General features: G+C 42.6%; 1 protein-coding gene across 1 annotated transcript in view; it reads left to right on the top strand.

Moving 5' to 3' along the window:
- Nucleotides 1-15050, top strand: part of mpp7a (MAGUK p55 scaffold protein 7a) — a 154147-nt gene that overhangs the window by 121037 nt on the left and 18060 nt on the right. The window contains exons 12-13 of the mRNA XM_008281223.1: nt 4845-5015; nt 12134-12214. Of these exons, the coding sequence (XP_008279445.1) occupies nt 4845-5015; nt 12134-12214 (252 nt within the window). The remainder of the gene's footprint in view (nt 1-4844; nt 5016-12133; nt 12215-15050) is intronic.

The raw sequence follows: 15050 nt of genomic DNA, 5'->3' as shown, positions 1-15050 counted from the left end.
TTAAATGATACGTAATCTAATGAATATCCAACATTTGGATACAATCACAGCAGGTATACGCGCTGGCCGGACAGCAATGCTTTTATCAGCTTTAACAACAAACCTTTCCACTTGTTTAGAGTCGGAAAGGAGACATGGAGTTTTATTTCCCTGTAGTTGTGTTGTAGAGCATCTTCTCCGTCTGAACATCAGACTGATGAGACAAACAGGAAAGCAGGCATTAAGTCTTAGTACTTTTGGCACTGAGGGGCCCCTTTTGGCTTGTTGATAGTGGCTGCAAAAACTCCAGGAGAAGCAGAAGTGCTGCGGGTGTTTTTTTGTTTTTTTCGCCAACACAGAAGGCATCAGGCATCATTTTGAGACGAGACATTCCTGAGCCCAAAGAGCTGTGGGATAAGACTGGAGGGGAAAAACAAATAGCGCTGATACAAATGGACCTCTTGCAGCCAAAGGTCTAGAGCACTATTCCACTGTATAAGCCTGTAACACTTGGGTTGAGTACCACTTTCCTAATGCTCTGTGCGAGGGCCACAGAAACTACTCCCAGAATGTGTTCTCCCCAGATAACAACTAATGAGTTCACCACTATGGACCGCTACACGTACATGCAGTATCTCAAATGTCATGCCAACACACTTTTCGGTTTGCTTTCAGCCCTCATCTAAAGGAGCGAAGTGCATCATTTGACTGAAGTTTGCTTAGTCTAAAGGTCAGTATAGGTATTATTCTGTATATCTAGGCTGCTGCTGGAAACAGTTAGACACTTGATGCAATCAGATATCCTAAGATCACTCATGGAGCCCACTTTTATTGCTGCACCGTGATCATTTTTACAGATGGCTGTTGTTGTAGTTGTGTGGAAGGAGCAGTTGAAGGACACGTCTGCATCCTCCTCTTCTCTCCTCTCCTCTCCTCAAAACCTTCTTGAACCCTCTGGAGACCTTTTACACTAAATAATGGAGGCTCACATTACGTTGATCCACAGTGACATGGCTTTATGCAACGGACAATAGTGTCAGATCTCCGGAAAGCTGCACATGTTGCTTTAATAGTGTAGCATGCTTCCATATAATGCAAGAAAAGCAAATTGAATCAAGCAGAGCAGTTCTTCTGTCTACCCCAGGCTTTTGTATTTTTGTCATTATGAGCAGCAGCACTCTCGTTCCTTTTATTCACTGTTGGGATAATAATGGCTGACAGTGTGGAAAGCGTCGTCCTCCTCCCCAGCTCCCTACCATGCGCCCTCCTCATCCCTTCTAACCAAGCCAATAATGGCGACGCACAAGGCAGAGAGAGCTGGTAATGCTTCCCACATTTGGTGCCCACGAACCGGACTAAGTGTTACAGCGTTAAACCGCAGCGTGGGGAATTGAGCCGAGAGCGTAATACTCACTTAATCCCCAGCTGCCATGCCTGGTTAATTCCATAGATGTCGTCTCCATTAGACCTGAGGAGGGAGGGCCCCTGCCGGGAGAGTCAGGATGGCACTGGAGCTGTCAGCACGGTCTCCTATAGTTAGACCACGGGCCCTAGACGGCGGCCCTCGCTACACTGGGGCTTCGCAACAGGTGTTTTCACTATGAGCCTTTTCCTCTCTGCTGCGCCTCACTTTTTCTCTCTCCACTCTTTGCACAAGATAACGTTCGATTGAAGAAAAAAATGGCTGTAATTCTTTATCCCCTCTCAGTGTTGTCATCTTGCTGAGCGCCTACGCGTGACGTCTGGAAGACCTGATGCTTGTATTGTTCTCAGGGTTCTCTTCTTTCAGACACCCATTGGCAAACGCATGCCTTGAGTCTTTTTGAGTCATCTGTTATTTTTTACGAACATTTGTCTTACTGCGCTGTACTTTCTTTTCTTTTTTCTTTTTTCACAGTTGTAGCCGTTTCTTTTACAGGTGTGGGGTCGTAACCGTTCACAGGATGTTGGTGTCCGAGTGGGCAGTTTGCGATCGCAGTTTGTAGAGGCCTCGGGGTGCTTTCTTTACACACACGCTAAATTTCCTACGTGGCTGTAAGACATTATCACACTGGAAAATGGGCTTGCAGGACTGCAGGCGACTTCCAGACAACTCTGTGTGTATGCCTGTGTGTGCGTAGCCACAGCTTGGTGTTTACACTGTGTTTAATATGCTCATCTTTTTTTCCTTTGCTTTTTTGTGTTTCTGTTTCACTGCAAGGACGTTGAATCAAAGTGTCTGTGTGTTTGTGTACAAGAGAGAAGGAGTGAGAAATGCACATGCCTGTACATGCAAGTGCTGTTCTGGCAGTTTACCCAGTCGCAGCCTGGTGCTCAGCATCAGGAGGTGTGTGTGTGTGGAACTTCAGTAAGGAAACTTTAACTCCATACCCCAAGACACACAACGCTCTACTGCAGAAAAACATACCAGAACACTGCCACTACTACGCTCTCGTTCCAGGGAAATTCAAAACAGAGCTATTGTCAACCAATTTGATTTAATCTGTCAAACCATTTAAGGAGGTATTGGATGTCTGTGCCATCCGTATCATTCATTCCTTTCCTACTAGTAACCTTTATGCTTGGATCATCCATCTGACAAACATGTTGGTGTTCCAACATAGCTGAGGCTTTTCTTGACAAACTTCCTTCACTTAGACGGAACTTGAATCTTTCTTTAATTCTGGATCTCATTAATTTCCATCCCGTCGGTCTAATTCTCCATGAAGATGAGATGAGTTGTTGAGGGGGCTCGGTGAGGGATGGTGTGCTGCTTTCACCGGCATGAGGCTATAATTCATTTACCCTCAGGCAGCGCTGGAAGGGAGGGAAGTTGAATTGTCCTCATTATTTGGATGGAGTCATCGAGGACGATTTAAGTGAATTTGAGGTGCACCAGCTTACTGAGGGCCCTCTTCGGCTGAGCGATGGCAATTTATAGGAGCGAAACTCTGCACCTGCCTACCCTGTGGAAAGCTGCAGAGACTGGCCTTGGCCTGAGCTGCTGGGATGGCAGCTTGACAGACAGAATTAATGACTTTCATAGCATTACTTAAAGCCTAATTAGCCAGTAGTGTGTTTACACTATGATAAATGTCTGACCAGTGTGGCTTTTTGGGTTTGAACTTTAGACACTGACTGCTTGCTTTCAATAGGATATCACTAACATTAAACTCCTAATGTTTATTGTAATGATGTCAACCTTGTGGATATTAGTTACAGTTTGATGTCTTTACAGGAGAAATGCAGATGAGCGGTGTATGCTTTCCACTGTGTGGCAGAGGGTGGTGTGCGGGAGGCGGTGGGGGGCTGATGGTGCTGAATGAGTAGATTAACCACAGGAGAAATGGCACAGACAACGTGAGCCACAACTTGCCCGCAGTGGAACAAAGTCTGCCCTAAATGTTCACTGTAACACTATATTCAGGCGCGTGTGTACACTCCTACGTATGCACTCGCTGATGCAAAAACACTATTATTCTGCTCCGATGACTTACAGCGTGTTTCATTTGTAGCTCAGCATAGGTCTGCAGCTCCTTCCCCTATTAAGGGACTGTTTGGAAAAGAACAAGCAAGAGAAAAATGCTTTCTCTTTGCTGCTTGTCTGCGCAGCCCTACAGTGGTTTGAAAATGTTGTGGAAAGTATTAAGGGGGCGGGTATCAGGAGCTGTTTCAACTCTCTCTCAGGCCATAATTTTCATGCTGCCCTAATCATGCTTCTTGCGTCCTGTCTTTGAATTTATTAATTACTGATTTAAAACTGAATAATGAAAGAGAAGGTTGCTAACAACCCGTGGCAATAAGCAAAAATGGGATATTTGATGTCCTTGGTTCTGAAGATTTACCGCTTTTCAGCTTGGACCAACATCTGTCATAAATCTGAAACCATAGTCTGCAAATTAGAGGTAAATGTCTGCTTTTGATACTGTCATAGATCATCAGATCAAGGCGTGCACACTCTTGGATCGGCATGTTAGGGAGCCTTTGTGACAGAAGTCAGAGGACACGGTGCGCCATAATAAAATCGGAGATGACAGCTGTTGTAAAGCGACCTGCAGACACAAGGGCAACTGTTCCTTTGCAACCAACCAAAAAGCACTGAATGACACACACACATACACAGGCCTGCTATACACATACCGCATCTGTATCTAAAATTGCATCGTCAATGAATTGCAAATCAAAGCCTGACAGTTATGCGAGCGGCCATTAACCGGCTTGCGGTGAATTCGCGTACTGTCACAGTAAATTACAGGAAAAGAACATCTAGGTTCTTCAGTTTCACACAATGATCTCTAAGCAGAAATCTGGCCTTAAAAACCGCAAGATTCCAGACGGATCTGAAGGAACAACGATGATTCATTCCTATCTTGATTAAAATATAGTTATTGACAACAAATCCAATAAGGTTTTGCAGTGAGTAGCTTTTCACAAATGTGAAAGTCCTAAATCCTTACCAGAGACCCCAAGAGATAGAGGCGAGCACAAAAGAAGAAAATTAAAATCCACTACATGTCACCAGGGGAAAATGTGAGTAAAGTGTTTGAGTGTGATATCCAGGGAAACTGTTTGGCCGAGGGTTGCGCTGTACTTCTTTCACCTACAGCAAAGATAGCTGTCATAAAACCGAGCTGCACAATACAATATGAGGTCTTGGACATGGAGCTGTGTGGAGGTGTTTGCCAAGACACTGAAACAACCATAAATCGAAGTGCACAGCTGCGGCCCTATGTGTACATACAGTTGCATTGGAGTTTAGACACCCCTCATAGACACACTACTTGCTGACACAACCTTTTTTTTTTTTTTTTTTTTTTTTTTTATCTTTTATATGTTGAAACTGTAGATTGATGTGTTTCTTTCTGTCGTTTCATCCTGACCTCCAGCTGGGTTCAGAAGAAGCTTCCGTCTCAGCAGGAGAGACAAGAAGACCAACAAGTCCATGTACGAGTGTAAGAAGAGTGAAATGTACGACATGGCCGACGTCCCCACGTACGAGGAGGTCACCCCGTACCGCAGGCAGAGTGGAGCCAAACACAGGCTGGTGGTCCTCGTAGGTGAGTAGCGAGCTGAACTCTTAAAAAAGTTTATCAAAAAATGCAACTGTTGTTAGAATCTGATGTCACTGCTTACCTCACACTTTGTTTTGAGTCATTGCTGTTAAACTTGGCTCTGCGGAGACCATAGATTTTAATGAAAATCCTCACCTCACAGCGGGGTGACACACACACATCACACAAACGACTGTGACTCAGAGTTTTGTTGCTCCAGAAGCCCCAGGTGGCCCGGCCCTGGCCTCCTGTGACCCTCAACCCAGAAATGAGCTTCCCAAAGTGGGGACTCACCCGCAGCCTTCCACCTTAATTTAGGTTTTTAGCACTCAGTGGAATCGACGGAGCAGACCTCATATTAATCAGTCACATTCAGTACTTTCATTTACTGCACCTCACTCGCAATGTCCCTTCAATTTTTCGAGCCGATGGAATTGTTAACACTTGCCTGGAGGAGCGGGTGTTACAAAGCCCTCCAAAGAGCTTTATAACGTGCCAAGGTCTTGAAATGAATTTAGCGGTTTCTCATTCTGTATTTGTGGTTGGAAGACGAGTGTTGCCAGTGAATGGTGGAACAATATGCTAAGCCAGGTGCAACAGCAAAGACTTAAATCTTTCTCAGCACCAACTGTACCATCAGGGGGATCCAGGCTTTTCCACATTTTTCCTTTTTAGGTGTGTTACTTGTAACAAAAAATGACAAGAATGTCCCAGACACAGATGGAATAAAACATTCCCAAAATTTTCAGTGTGATTCCTTTTAATATTTCCATTCATCAAGGTAAGGGATGCACTCAAGGAATGAGTACTCAAACATCTGTTCTAGTCCTCAGCTTTTTATTTTAGATATTCCAGATGCATTTTTTTTTCTTTTTTTTTTTTTTTACAAGTTTGTGATGTTAATATAGAAATGAACACTACTGGCAACAAGGTGAACAGTGTCTCAGTCGTATTTCTTTGCTCTTTCCAGAGTTGTGCTCCGAGCCTGATTGACCAGGCCTTGGTTCGCATAAATACGCCACATAGAGCATGGACTTCATCACGCATGTTGTAATTAGCAAACTCATTTTCCTGCCAGCATGTCACAGCCTTAAACAGAGGATGCTGAGCCTCTCCCACCTGTCACGCTAATGTAAATATTTTCAATTAACTTCCATAATTTGGAGGACAACTTATGGACAGTTTCACACATAACGAAGTGGAGGGCCAAGGAAGGATCTGCTTTATGTTTCTCAGCCTCCCGCTCTCCTTGTTCTTCTCCCTGGAGTTACTTGATTTTTCTTATTAGAAAACATTTCTCTCTAGCCCGTTTTTTTCTTTTTTTTTTTTCTCAGCGTGCTCTGTCCTTTTTCTGTTTAGATGTGAGGCTGTTTTTACTCCTCAATGTAAGGTCGTGGGGGTTTAACACTTGAGAAAATCATTTCCTCCTGAAACTATCTGCTCTTCATGTCATGTCTTAACCCTCTGAACCACAAAGCCCGCCAGTCAGTTTAAAAGACATTCTTTTTTATCTATTTATTTATTTGTTTGTTTCAATGGCAAATTGCATTATAAAACGAAAGGAATGATTAGATTTTTACATTTCAGACGGTCCTTGAACTAATCATGTGTTGTACTGTCAGAAAACGTCACCAAATCTAAACTTAAAATCATCAAAATAGCTTTATTCTTGATGTCTCATTTCTAGATTCACCTAAAAAAAAATATTACACAAGATCCCATAAAGAAACAAAAATGTCTTTACTACTTGGCACAACTGAGAAGCTGCGACTGGCTCCGCTGCAAACAATAGACAGCAACCAAAATTCAGGACTATGTAGCTGAACTGAAGGCAAATTGAAAGATTCTAAAGTAAATAGAACATACTAGATCAATAAAATAAATGTGGGGTGGTTTAAAAACAGTATGCAGAGGAGCAAGTTTAAGATACATTAAGCATAATGAAAATATCTGTCTACAGTTGCAGAAGTTGTAAAACTGTAAGAGGTAAAATGTTTACAGTAAACCAAGTCACATAGTCTAAAGAAGTTCAATATGCACTCGTGGTGCTGTTTAAATTCTTAGTCATTTTTTAACAGTATGTCTTTGATTTCAGATGAAGGTAGACAACAGAATGTGTCTACCTTTGTTGGGTGAAATAAGGATAACGGTAACTCCATGAATTGATCTGAAAACCGTGTGCTTAGCTGACTTTTTAATGTTTCCAACTATCTCAGTTTAAGACAAGAACTCTGTAAATAGGTCCTACATATGGTCACGTCAAAACAGTCAGCCGCATAAAGACTAAAACTTCTTTGGTAAACTGATAGTGTCCAGGGCCGCCTTCCACACAGCTGGAAAATACTATACGGCACATATGCTAATTGTGAACAAGAACGTTTTGTTTTCTGATGTAATCTATATTATTAATGTAGGTAGTGAAAGATATGCTGTTTGTCCTTGCTTGCTACTGCAAGTGTACGGCTAATTTGCCAGATGAATGACTGTAACTTATGTCAGAGCACATAAATGTGCTGTTTAATTCATTCCTTCGACTTTTACCCTTGTGTTTTTGATTTTCAGAAGGCTAAAGAGTCTTTTATATCCAGAGTATTGTTCTTATTGCAGCTCATTTACAGCATTTAACATGTGGGGAGACTGAAGCTTAGCAGTGTTTTGGGGGAAAGGGTTTAGCAGAAGGTCAGTGTAATACTTCAGGAGTAAAGTCTGCATTATTGTAGGAATTGCAGACAGGACACAGCCCTCGATGCCTGACTTGGCTTCAGCTCTGCACTTTTTCCACTCTCCAGCACAGCACCTTCTCCCCACATTATTTTTATATCAAACATACGCCTCTCCAAAGGCTTTTTAGGAATACCTAAAGGCATTTCTTAATTAATGTCCACAGTGCCCACTCATGAATGACCTGCTGCCCACCTCGTGTACTTGCATTGAGCACTGGATGAATGGATCTGTTTCAAAGACAAATCAAGATGCTTATCTAGGTTTTTGTACATTTCTAATAAGACAGCCAATGTAAATATATATTTGAATACTGTATGCATAGTTTGACCAAACCACTGATGGTTTTGAAAGAAATCTGATTATTTAACCTGACAAAATGCTGTGTTGATTTCCACATTTCCCTGTAACTTGACACAACGAACTTACAGAAAGATTTTGATGAATTGAAGGTTTGTAGTTTGGGGTTTAGGCCTCGCGTATGTCAAACGCACTGATTCTAAAGAGAATGTTTATGTGGTATCCAACTATATATAAAGTTGGAGCTCCATATTAAGACTTTCCCCTGTTGAAAATCTGCATTGGAAATGATCTGCGGTTACCACGTTGTACCACTGTCATCCCTTAAATGTGGAAGCAGTAAAGCCAACGCTGCGTGTAGCGCTGTGATCTTGCCTGTCCTCGATGTGAGGCAGGCTCGGAGGTTTGAGGCTGGGTCGGGGCTCTGGGGCCCAGAGCGGTGCCTCGTCGGGCCCGGCCCCGGCCTCTCTGCACAGACTGCATGAGATGTGCTCCGCATTTGGCCTGGAAGTTATTAAGCTCACAATATTAAAGGCAGCTTCTCTAATGAGTGCAGTAATGAAGTCTGACACTTTTAGTGGCACAGCAATCTGGAACGACAGAGAGAGACAGATGGAGGGAGAGAAAAACACATAAACACAATGTAAATACTAGAGCTCAGTCCAGAAAATTTGCAAGAGTTATGCCTTTTTTTATTGTAGCGCTCAGATTTATAATGTTGCTGTTGTATTGGGGCATTGTTAAAAACAAACAATGCACAAAGAGGTGGCGTGTTTAAGGTCAGACGGTGGAACAGGACCACAGGGCACTGCTTCTGCTTGTAAAAGCCCCGGTGGCGGGCCTGTTGGGCCCCCTTGGCAGGCGGTGGTACAGCTGGAATAAGCTTTAATCGCCGTCTGAGGTATTCTGAAGAAGGTCTGCTGCCATGCTTCATTGATATCGCAAGTGGCAAGCAGGGGAGCGATGTACAAGGTGAAAATGGTTTTACGAGCGTGCAGAAGTGCGGCCGTTTTTCATGCCATGGGTAGCACACATAAGTCTGTTGGACCCGTGTGCCCGGCCCTGATGTCCACGCGCTGATTGAGGCAAACGCGCCTGTGTGGAGGTTTGTGGCCTGCTGGGCGGACTGTCTGCACCACTGTGATAGAGCTCATAAAAGAGCCTCTATTGCCACGCTCTGCCACCTTCAGCACCTACAACAACATTGGTCCACAGCCTTGTTCAAACAGCACCGCCGCATTCCTCCCGCGCTCCCGAAACAAATTCAAAATGAACTCCATTTCCTCATCTTAATAAATCAGCCAAGCTCTCGGCCCTCAGGTTCTCTGACTTTTTTTTCCTCTTACTGAAAAACTCCTTCTCCGCAGCTAAGATTGATTGCTGTCTTCACTTGGCCATGTACTTGTTTATGTGAGACTTTAACCACAAAATGCCTCACGCCGTCGGTCCAAAGAAGGTCGGGGTATTTTTCTGTCTTTTTTTTTTTTGTCTTTTTGAATTCACAGTAGAATCTGTGAGCACACTGAGGAAACAGCTTTTATCACTTACAGCAGTCGCACAATAGGACTCAAAACCATGTGTCGCTGGGTGCAGAAGGAGAGGGGAGGCATGGGGTGTGAATTTGTCTGTATGTGAAGGCTGCTAGTGTTCAGAGATTACACTTAAAAGAGCCTTGTTGTCCACACCTATTTATCAGGTACTGGATCTCTCCTGCTCACACTAGATGATATGTAGCGGCGCAGATAGCATGAGAGGAAACAGAAGCACTCTTTCTCCTGAGAGTTTGTCTTTTTCAAAGATTTTTTTTTTTTTCCTCTCGCTCCCTCTCCCTCTCTTTCCACCTAATCCGCATCGCTGAGTGAACTCATTGTCCATTTGTTTTAGAGGAGCGGCCTGCTAAACACATTTGCCTGGAGAAGCGAATTTCCAATAGGGTTTGATGCGATTGTAGTGCCTGCCCAGAACGTCAGGCATGCGAGGAATCTCGAGCCCAGATCAAGCGCTGTCTCTAACTGTCCACACACTGCAGAGCTGTGGTAAAACACTGAAATGCAGAGCCATGCACTTGTAACTCCAAAACTGATTTCTTGTCCAGTTTGTTGAAGACATTGATGCCAGTCAGTTCAAATTAAGATGATGTAGCACCCTGGTAACAACAACCAAAACACTGGAAAATGGCTTTGTGAGACAGAGGGAGTAGAAAATGAGACAGAGGAGCAAAAGAAAGAAGGAGAAGATGTAGCGAGCCCAGAAAACATTATGATTTTCATCCATTTTTTTTTATGTCATCCAACAAAAACCATTTTCAATAAGGGTCTAAAATAAAAAAGAATATAACAAAGCTGCCTTTGGATAACTGCATTTTTCAGGAACTCAGGACCTACATATGAATATGACATTTCTTCAAAATTGTTGCTGTAATTTTTGCATTATTATAAGAAATAATACCCATAATAATGGAACTTGGCTGTCTCCTCATGTTGGCCCTTGTTAAATGCTGGACAAACTCAGCTGTAGGAGGCTTTAATCAATAGTCAATACTCAATAGTCTCTCCTGCCTTCTGCACTCCCACTCATTTTCTCAGTTTCCCCACCAGGGATGTGATGGAAGGTCCAGCTGACCTGCTACAGTATTACGGGAAACCGCTGTTTTGGTTTTTTTTCGACCTTCACTGTGAACCTCTTTTGGAGCTTTATTGTTCTACCAAACTACAGCCCGAGAGGATCCAATTAGAAATGAACTATAACAGTAGATTGGGTGTATTAAATAAATTATCGCTGCTCAGAAGCATTTTATCCATTGTGTTTTCATCAATTATGAGATTAAATTCACATTGTGAGAATTAATTGGATATTTCTTAGCAAAAACACACTCCGAGGGGACGTGTAAACTGCCAAGTTACACAGTTTTTCAGAGCCAGAAACTGTAAAAACAGAAAGAATTGGTGCATTTTCAACTTTCCAACTGTCCTTGAACTAATCACGTGTGAATATTAAAGCATATTTCATCAGACTTACTTTATTCTACAGCCTTCATTTAAATATGCACAAAAACTTAACTGATGGAGTCAAATCCTAGAACAAAAACTATTCTGCACGACTCCATACAACTGCAGGCTATAGTAACCTGAACCAGGTCGGAGACAAGTACAGAAACACATTAGAGAGACTGAGAGCAAACTCAAACATGCTTGATCAACACAATAAATCAAGATCAAAAAACAGTAGAAAGAGGCACAAGTTGTCTGCAAGTTGTTGGAGGATACATTCGACATGGTGGAATGTGTTGTTAGAGTTGATAAGCAGAGGACTGTAAGAAATACCTCGTTCATAAAGGCTGAAAAACAAAAACCTGTAAATAGTAAAGTATCTATAGTATGCGGATCCTGCTGGTAGCACCTGGGAGCACTTGGAAAAATATTGCACACTTTGTTTTCATTTTTTTCTTTTCAAAGAAACTCAACTTTCATGTTTTTCTCTTTCTATAATTTATGGCTTTTTGTTCAACTGCACAAAAGACATTTTTTTTAGTTCTCTCTATTTGTAGCCATAGCTGTGCTGTTTCCATAGAGATGCAGGCCTTACATTGCAGTCAACAATGAGCGCGCAGTCAGAAAAAATGTGACAGAAGCAGAAAAAAGCAGAAACTGCTTGGGGTTTACAGGGTTTAAGTGTATTTTGAATTCTCTCTCTTAAGAGCCACAACGTTATGGAGAGTGTCGGTTAGTTAGTTTTTATACGGCATGGTTGGTGATACATTTTGTGTGATTATAATTTATTAAAAAGTCATTTGTGCTGTGTGTGTTCAGAGATATACAGGTTGGTTATGACATTATGAATAGCAGTTGCTAATAACTGTGTTGTTGGCTCTATTGGCACAGTGTAGCAGTGACACAGCATGGACAATAGCAGCTAAATGGTCATCCATCGCTCATTATTTTACTCCTTCACTTTTCCTACTGTGACATGTCAAAATGGCTCATTCCAAGTAACATTATAAATACATTTTCTTCATAAGAAATTGGGCATTGTTTCTCTGGTGTGATTGGCAAGAGGCTGTGATGGATTCTATAAATTAAGTGTGTGTTCTTGTCTTTGTGTAGGACCCACTGGTGTCGGCATGAATGAACTCAAGAGGAAACTGTTGATCTCTGACCCTCAGCACTTCAGTGTGACCATCCCACGTAAGTTCACTGCACTCCTCTCCGTAAAGTCTCTGTGTTAAAGCTCACGTCCAACATCAGCGACGCATCTTCCAGTAGATTCTATTTGTGTTCCAAGTCTTTACTTTCATCCTTCTAATCTGTCTATGTTTAGGTTTTGTGTTTTCACTCCCAAACAAATCCAGACCACAGTTTAGGCTCTGCTATTTATTGGCAAATAGATTTTAATGGGAATGAAGACACTGTTTGGCTTCCTCCACATCCTGCACTGACACTGGTTTATAAGCAGACCAGATGGACTGTGGGAGAAACAGCTGTGGAGGGGCACTCTGCTGGCTTTGGCCAGTTAAGGCGATGACCATGAACCGCAGAGCCCCCAGTTTGCCTCCTCCGTCACTCCTCATCACTCTCTCTTTGTTTCAGTATAGAGATTTTTAATTACATCATGTGTGTGTCATCCTCAGAAAGGTTATCCTCCGTTCAAAAGTTTAATTAGACTTATTTTGCAGCAATAAAATCACCGTTATCTATTTGCTTTTCGTGTTTTTTTCCATGTTAGCGCTGCAGTAACAATTGTTTTCATTGTTAATTAATTTATTAATTGTTTTTTCAATAAATCATTTAGTCGTAAATTTAAATGTCACAGAGGAGTAAAGGAACCAGAAGCTAGGAGGATTGTAAATACACACTTTCTGTCCTAAAGCATTATTCAGATCACTTCATTGATTAACAAAACTATCTGGCAATTAATTGGATACTACAGTAGAGTCTATTTTTTTTAACAGCAGAAAAATCCATCCATCCATCATCTATACACCGCTTAATCCTCACTGGGGTCGTGGGGGGCTGGAGTCTATCCCAGCTGACTTAGGGTGAAGGCAGGGGACACCCTGGACAGGTCGCCAGTCTATCACAGGGCCAGCAGAAAAATATAAAATGTAAAACTTCTATAACCAAGCTGTGTTTCTGTATTTTGTAAGTAGAGTTTGTTTTTATTTCCCTGCTGAGAAACAAACATGCCTGGCTGTAAAGTGAGCCCGCTGTATTAATGATGCAACTGCAGCACTTATTGGTGTAAACATCTAAAGTGCTTCTAAGGTTTAATAAGCAAATTTAAAAGGAAGTTGATGTCAAAACAAAAACGTCCGCTGCATTTCCCGCATTTGTCTGTGAGGTTTGGTTGACCTGCGGTTGTGCGGACGCTAAAGAGCTGCCTCTACAGCTGTGTTGTCATGGAGATTAGTTGCCTCCTACTCCCCTCTTCTTATCCATTTGCGCCTCTTGTGCATCTGTCCGGTGAGACAAACACATTGGAAACACATTCTGAGAGAAATGTAAGCCCGCCCCGGTGCAGCCGGCAACAAATCAAAATAATCACTTCAGGTGACGGATGTTTAGTTTACTTGTTCCAGTTTGGTTCGCTTGCACTGTTTAAGTAATGAAGGTCCAGTGTGAGACCTAAGCACACACACGTCTGGCAGTAACACCCAAAGCAGCTCTCAGGCAACACGACTGGTCCCGTGGAGGCCCGGGCGCTTGGTTCTCCTCCTGTGTAATTGTCAGCTTTTCACAGTCTGTCTGACAAGCTCCAAATGATGGAGGAAACTGTGTTTTTCTACCTCCTGAAGACATGCCATTCCACTGCTTCACAAACTGGCACCAAGCTCCCCGCTCTACTTTCTTTCTCAGTTTATTTCTCATTTTCTTTCTGTCTCTTTCCTCAGCTGCCTCCTCCCTTTTTTTTCCTTTTAAGGACCCAACGACAGCTCGCCATAATTCTGAACGCCGTCCAGCTCTGCTGCAAACGACTGGATCTCCATACTTTGCCAGGAGTTTTTGGTTTTTTTCTAGCTTTGAGATGTCCCAAAGCCAGCATGTTGGGACAAATAAATCTTTTTGATTCATACATTTAAACAGGGCAACGGCACTATTAATTGCGTAGTTACCATCTGGGGCTTGGAGGGAAACTGCGACACGAGTTTTAGGAAATATGAGGACCACAGATATTAATTGCCGTGTTTGTTACATGCCGTGTGGCATAATAGATGTGTCCCAGGCGAAGTCTGACACTTGAAATGTCCCTGGTATTAAAATCCCATTGGTAGGGGCATTTTTTTCCACAAGGCTTGTTAATTGTTCTCAAATGTGACCTGCGATGCTGTTGTTTAATAGAGCCCAGACAGTCTGATTCAGACCTATATAGAAGACGTATGGCACAAGTCCTGGCTCTCATTGAGAGGAAAGAGACTCGGAAAGTATCTCGTCTCCCTCTTTTTTAGACTTTGATTGCTGCCAATGGACACATGGATGTGTTTAACACTTGCTGTTGTTTCAGATTAAGCCCGAAAGCGTTACCCCTTTTTGTTAATTTGAAAACCGGAGCTTGGGAGACCACCAGCTTGTGGCCCTGGTTACGTTTTTTTCTCTGTCTCTCTCTGCTTGTCGCTGTAAAATGTAAACCAGCCGTCTAAGAAACACAAGGAGCATTGCAATAAGCCATTAGAGTTGGGGGTTAAACATTTTGATTCCAATCCAAGCTTACAGATATTTTCCATGATTTGCGAATGAACGGATTCACATTCTTTTGTTGCACTGTAATTATTTTCTTTGCCACAAAACAGATGCCAAAATAATGCATGGTGGATGGTGTTGGTCTAACTACTGAAAGGCTGTTTGGCACCGTGTCTTACACATTTGTGAATGGGAGATATAAGTATATGTTATCTTATGACAAGGCCGTTCTGGCCTTCTCCTTATGTTTTCCTACTGTTGTCTGGGCCTGACGACAGAAAGTCATTGATCTTCTTCAGTGTCTTGTCCACCACAGTTGGATTTATGACTGTCTTCCCTTCCTAAG

Source organism: Stegastes partitus, unplaced genomic scaffold (genome assembly GCF_000690725.1).
Source record: "Stegastes partitus isolate 25-593 unplaced genomic scaffold, Stegastes_partitus-1.0.2 Scaffold227, whole genome shotgun sequence".
Taxonomy (NCBI): Eukaryota; Metazoa; Chordata; class Actinopteri; family Pomacentridae; genus Stegastes; species Stegastes partitus.
The sequence above is the reverse complement of the archived record's forward strand: the minus strand, read 5'-3'. Positions and strand labels throughout refer to the sequence as shown.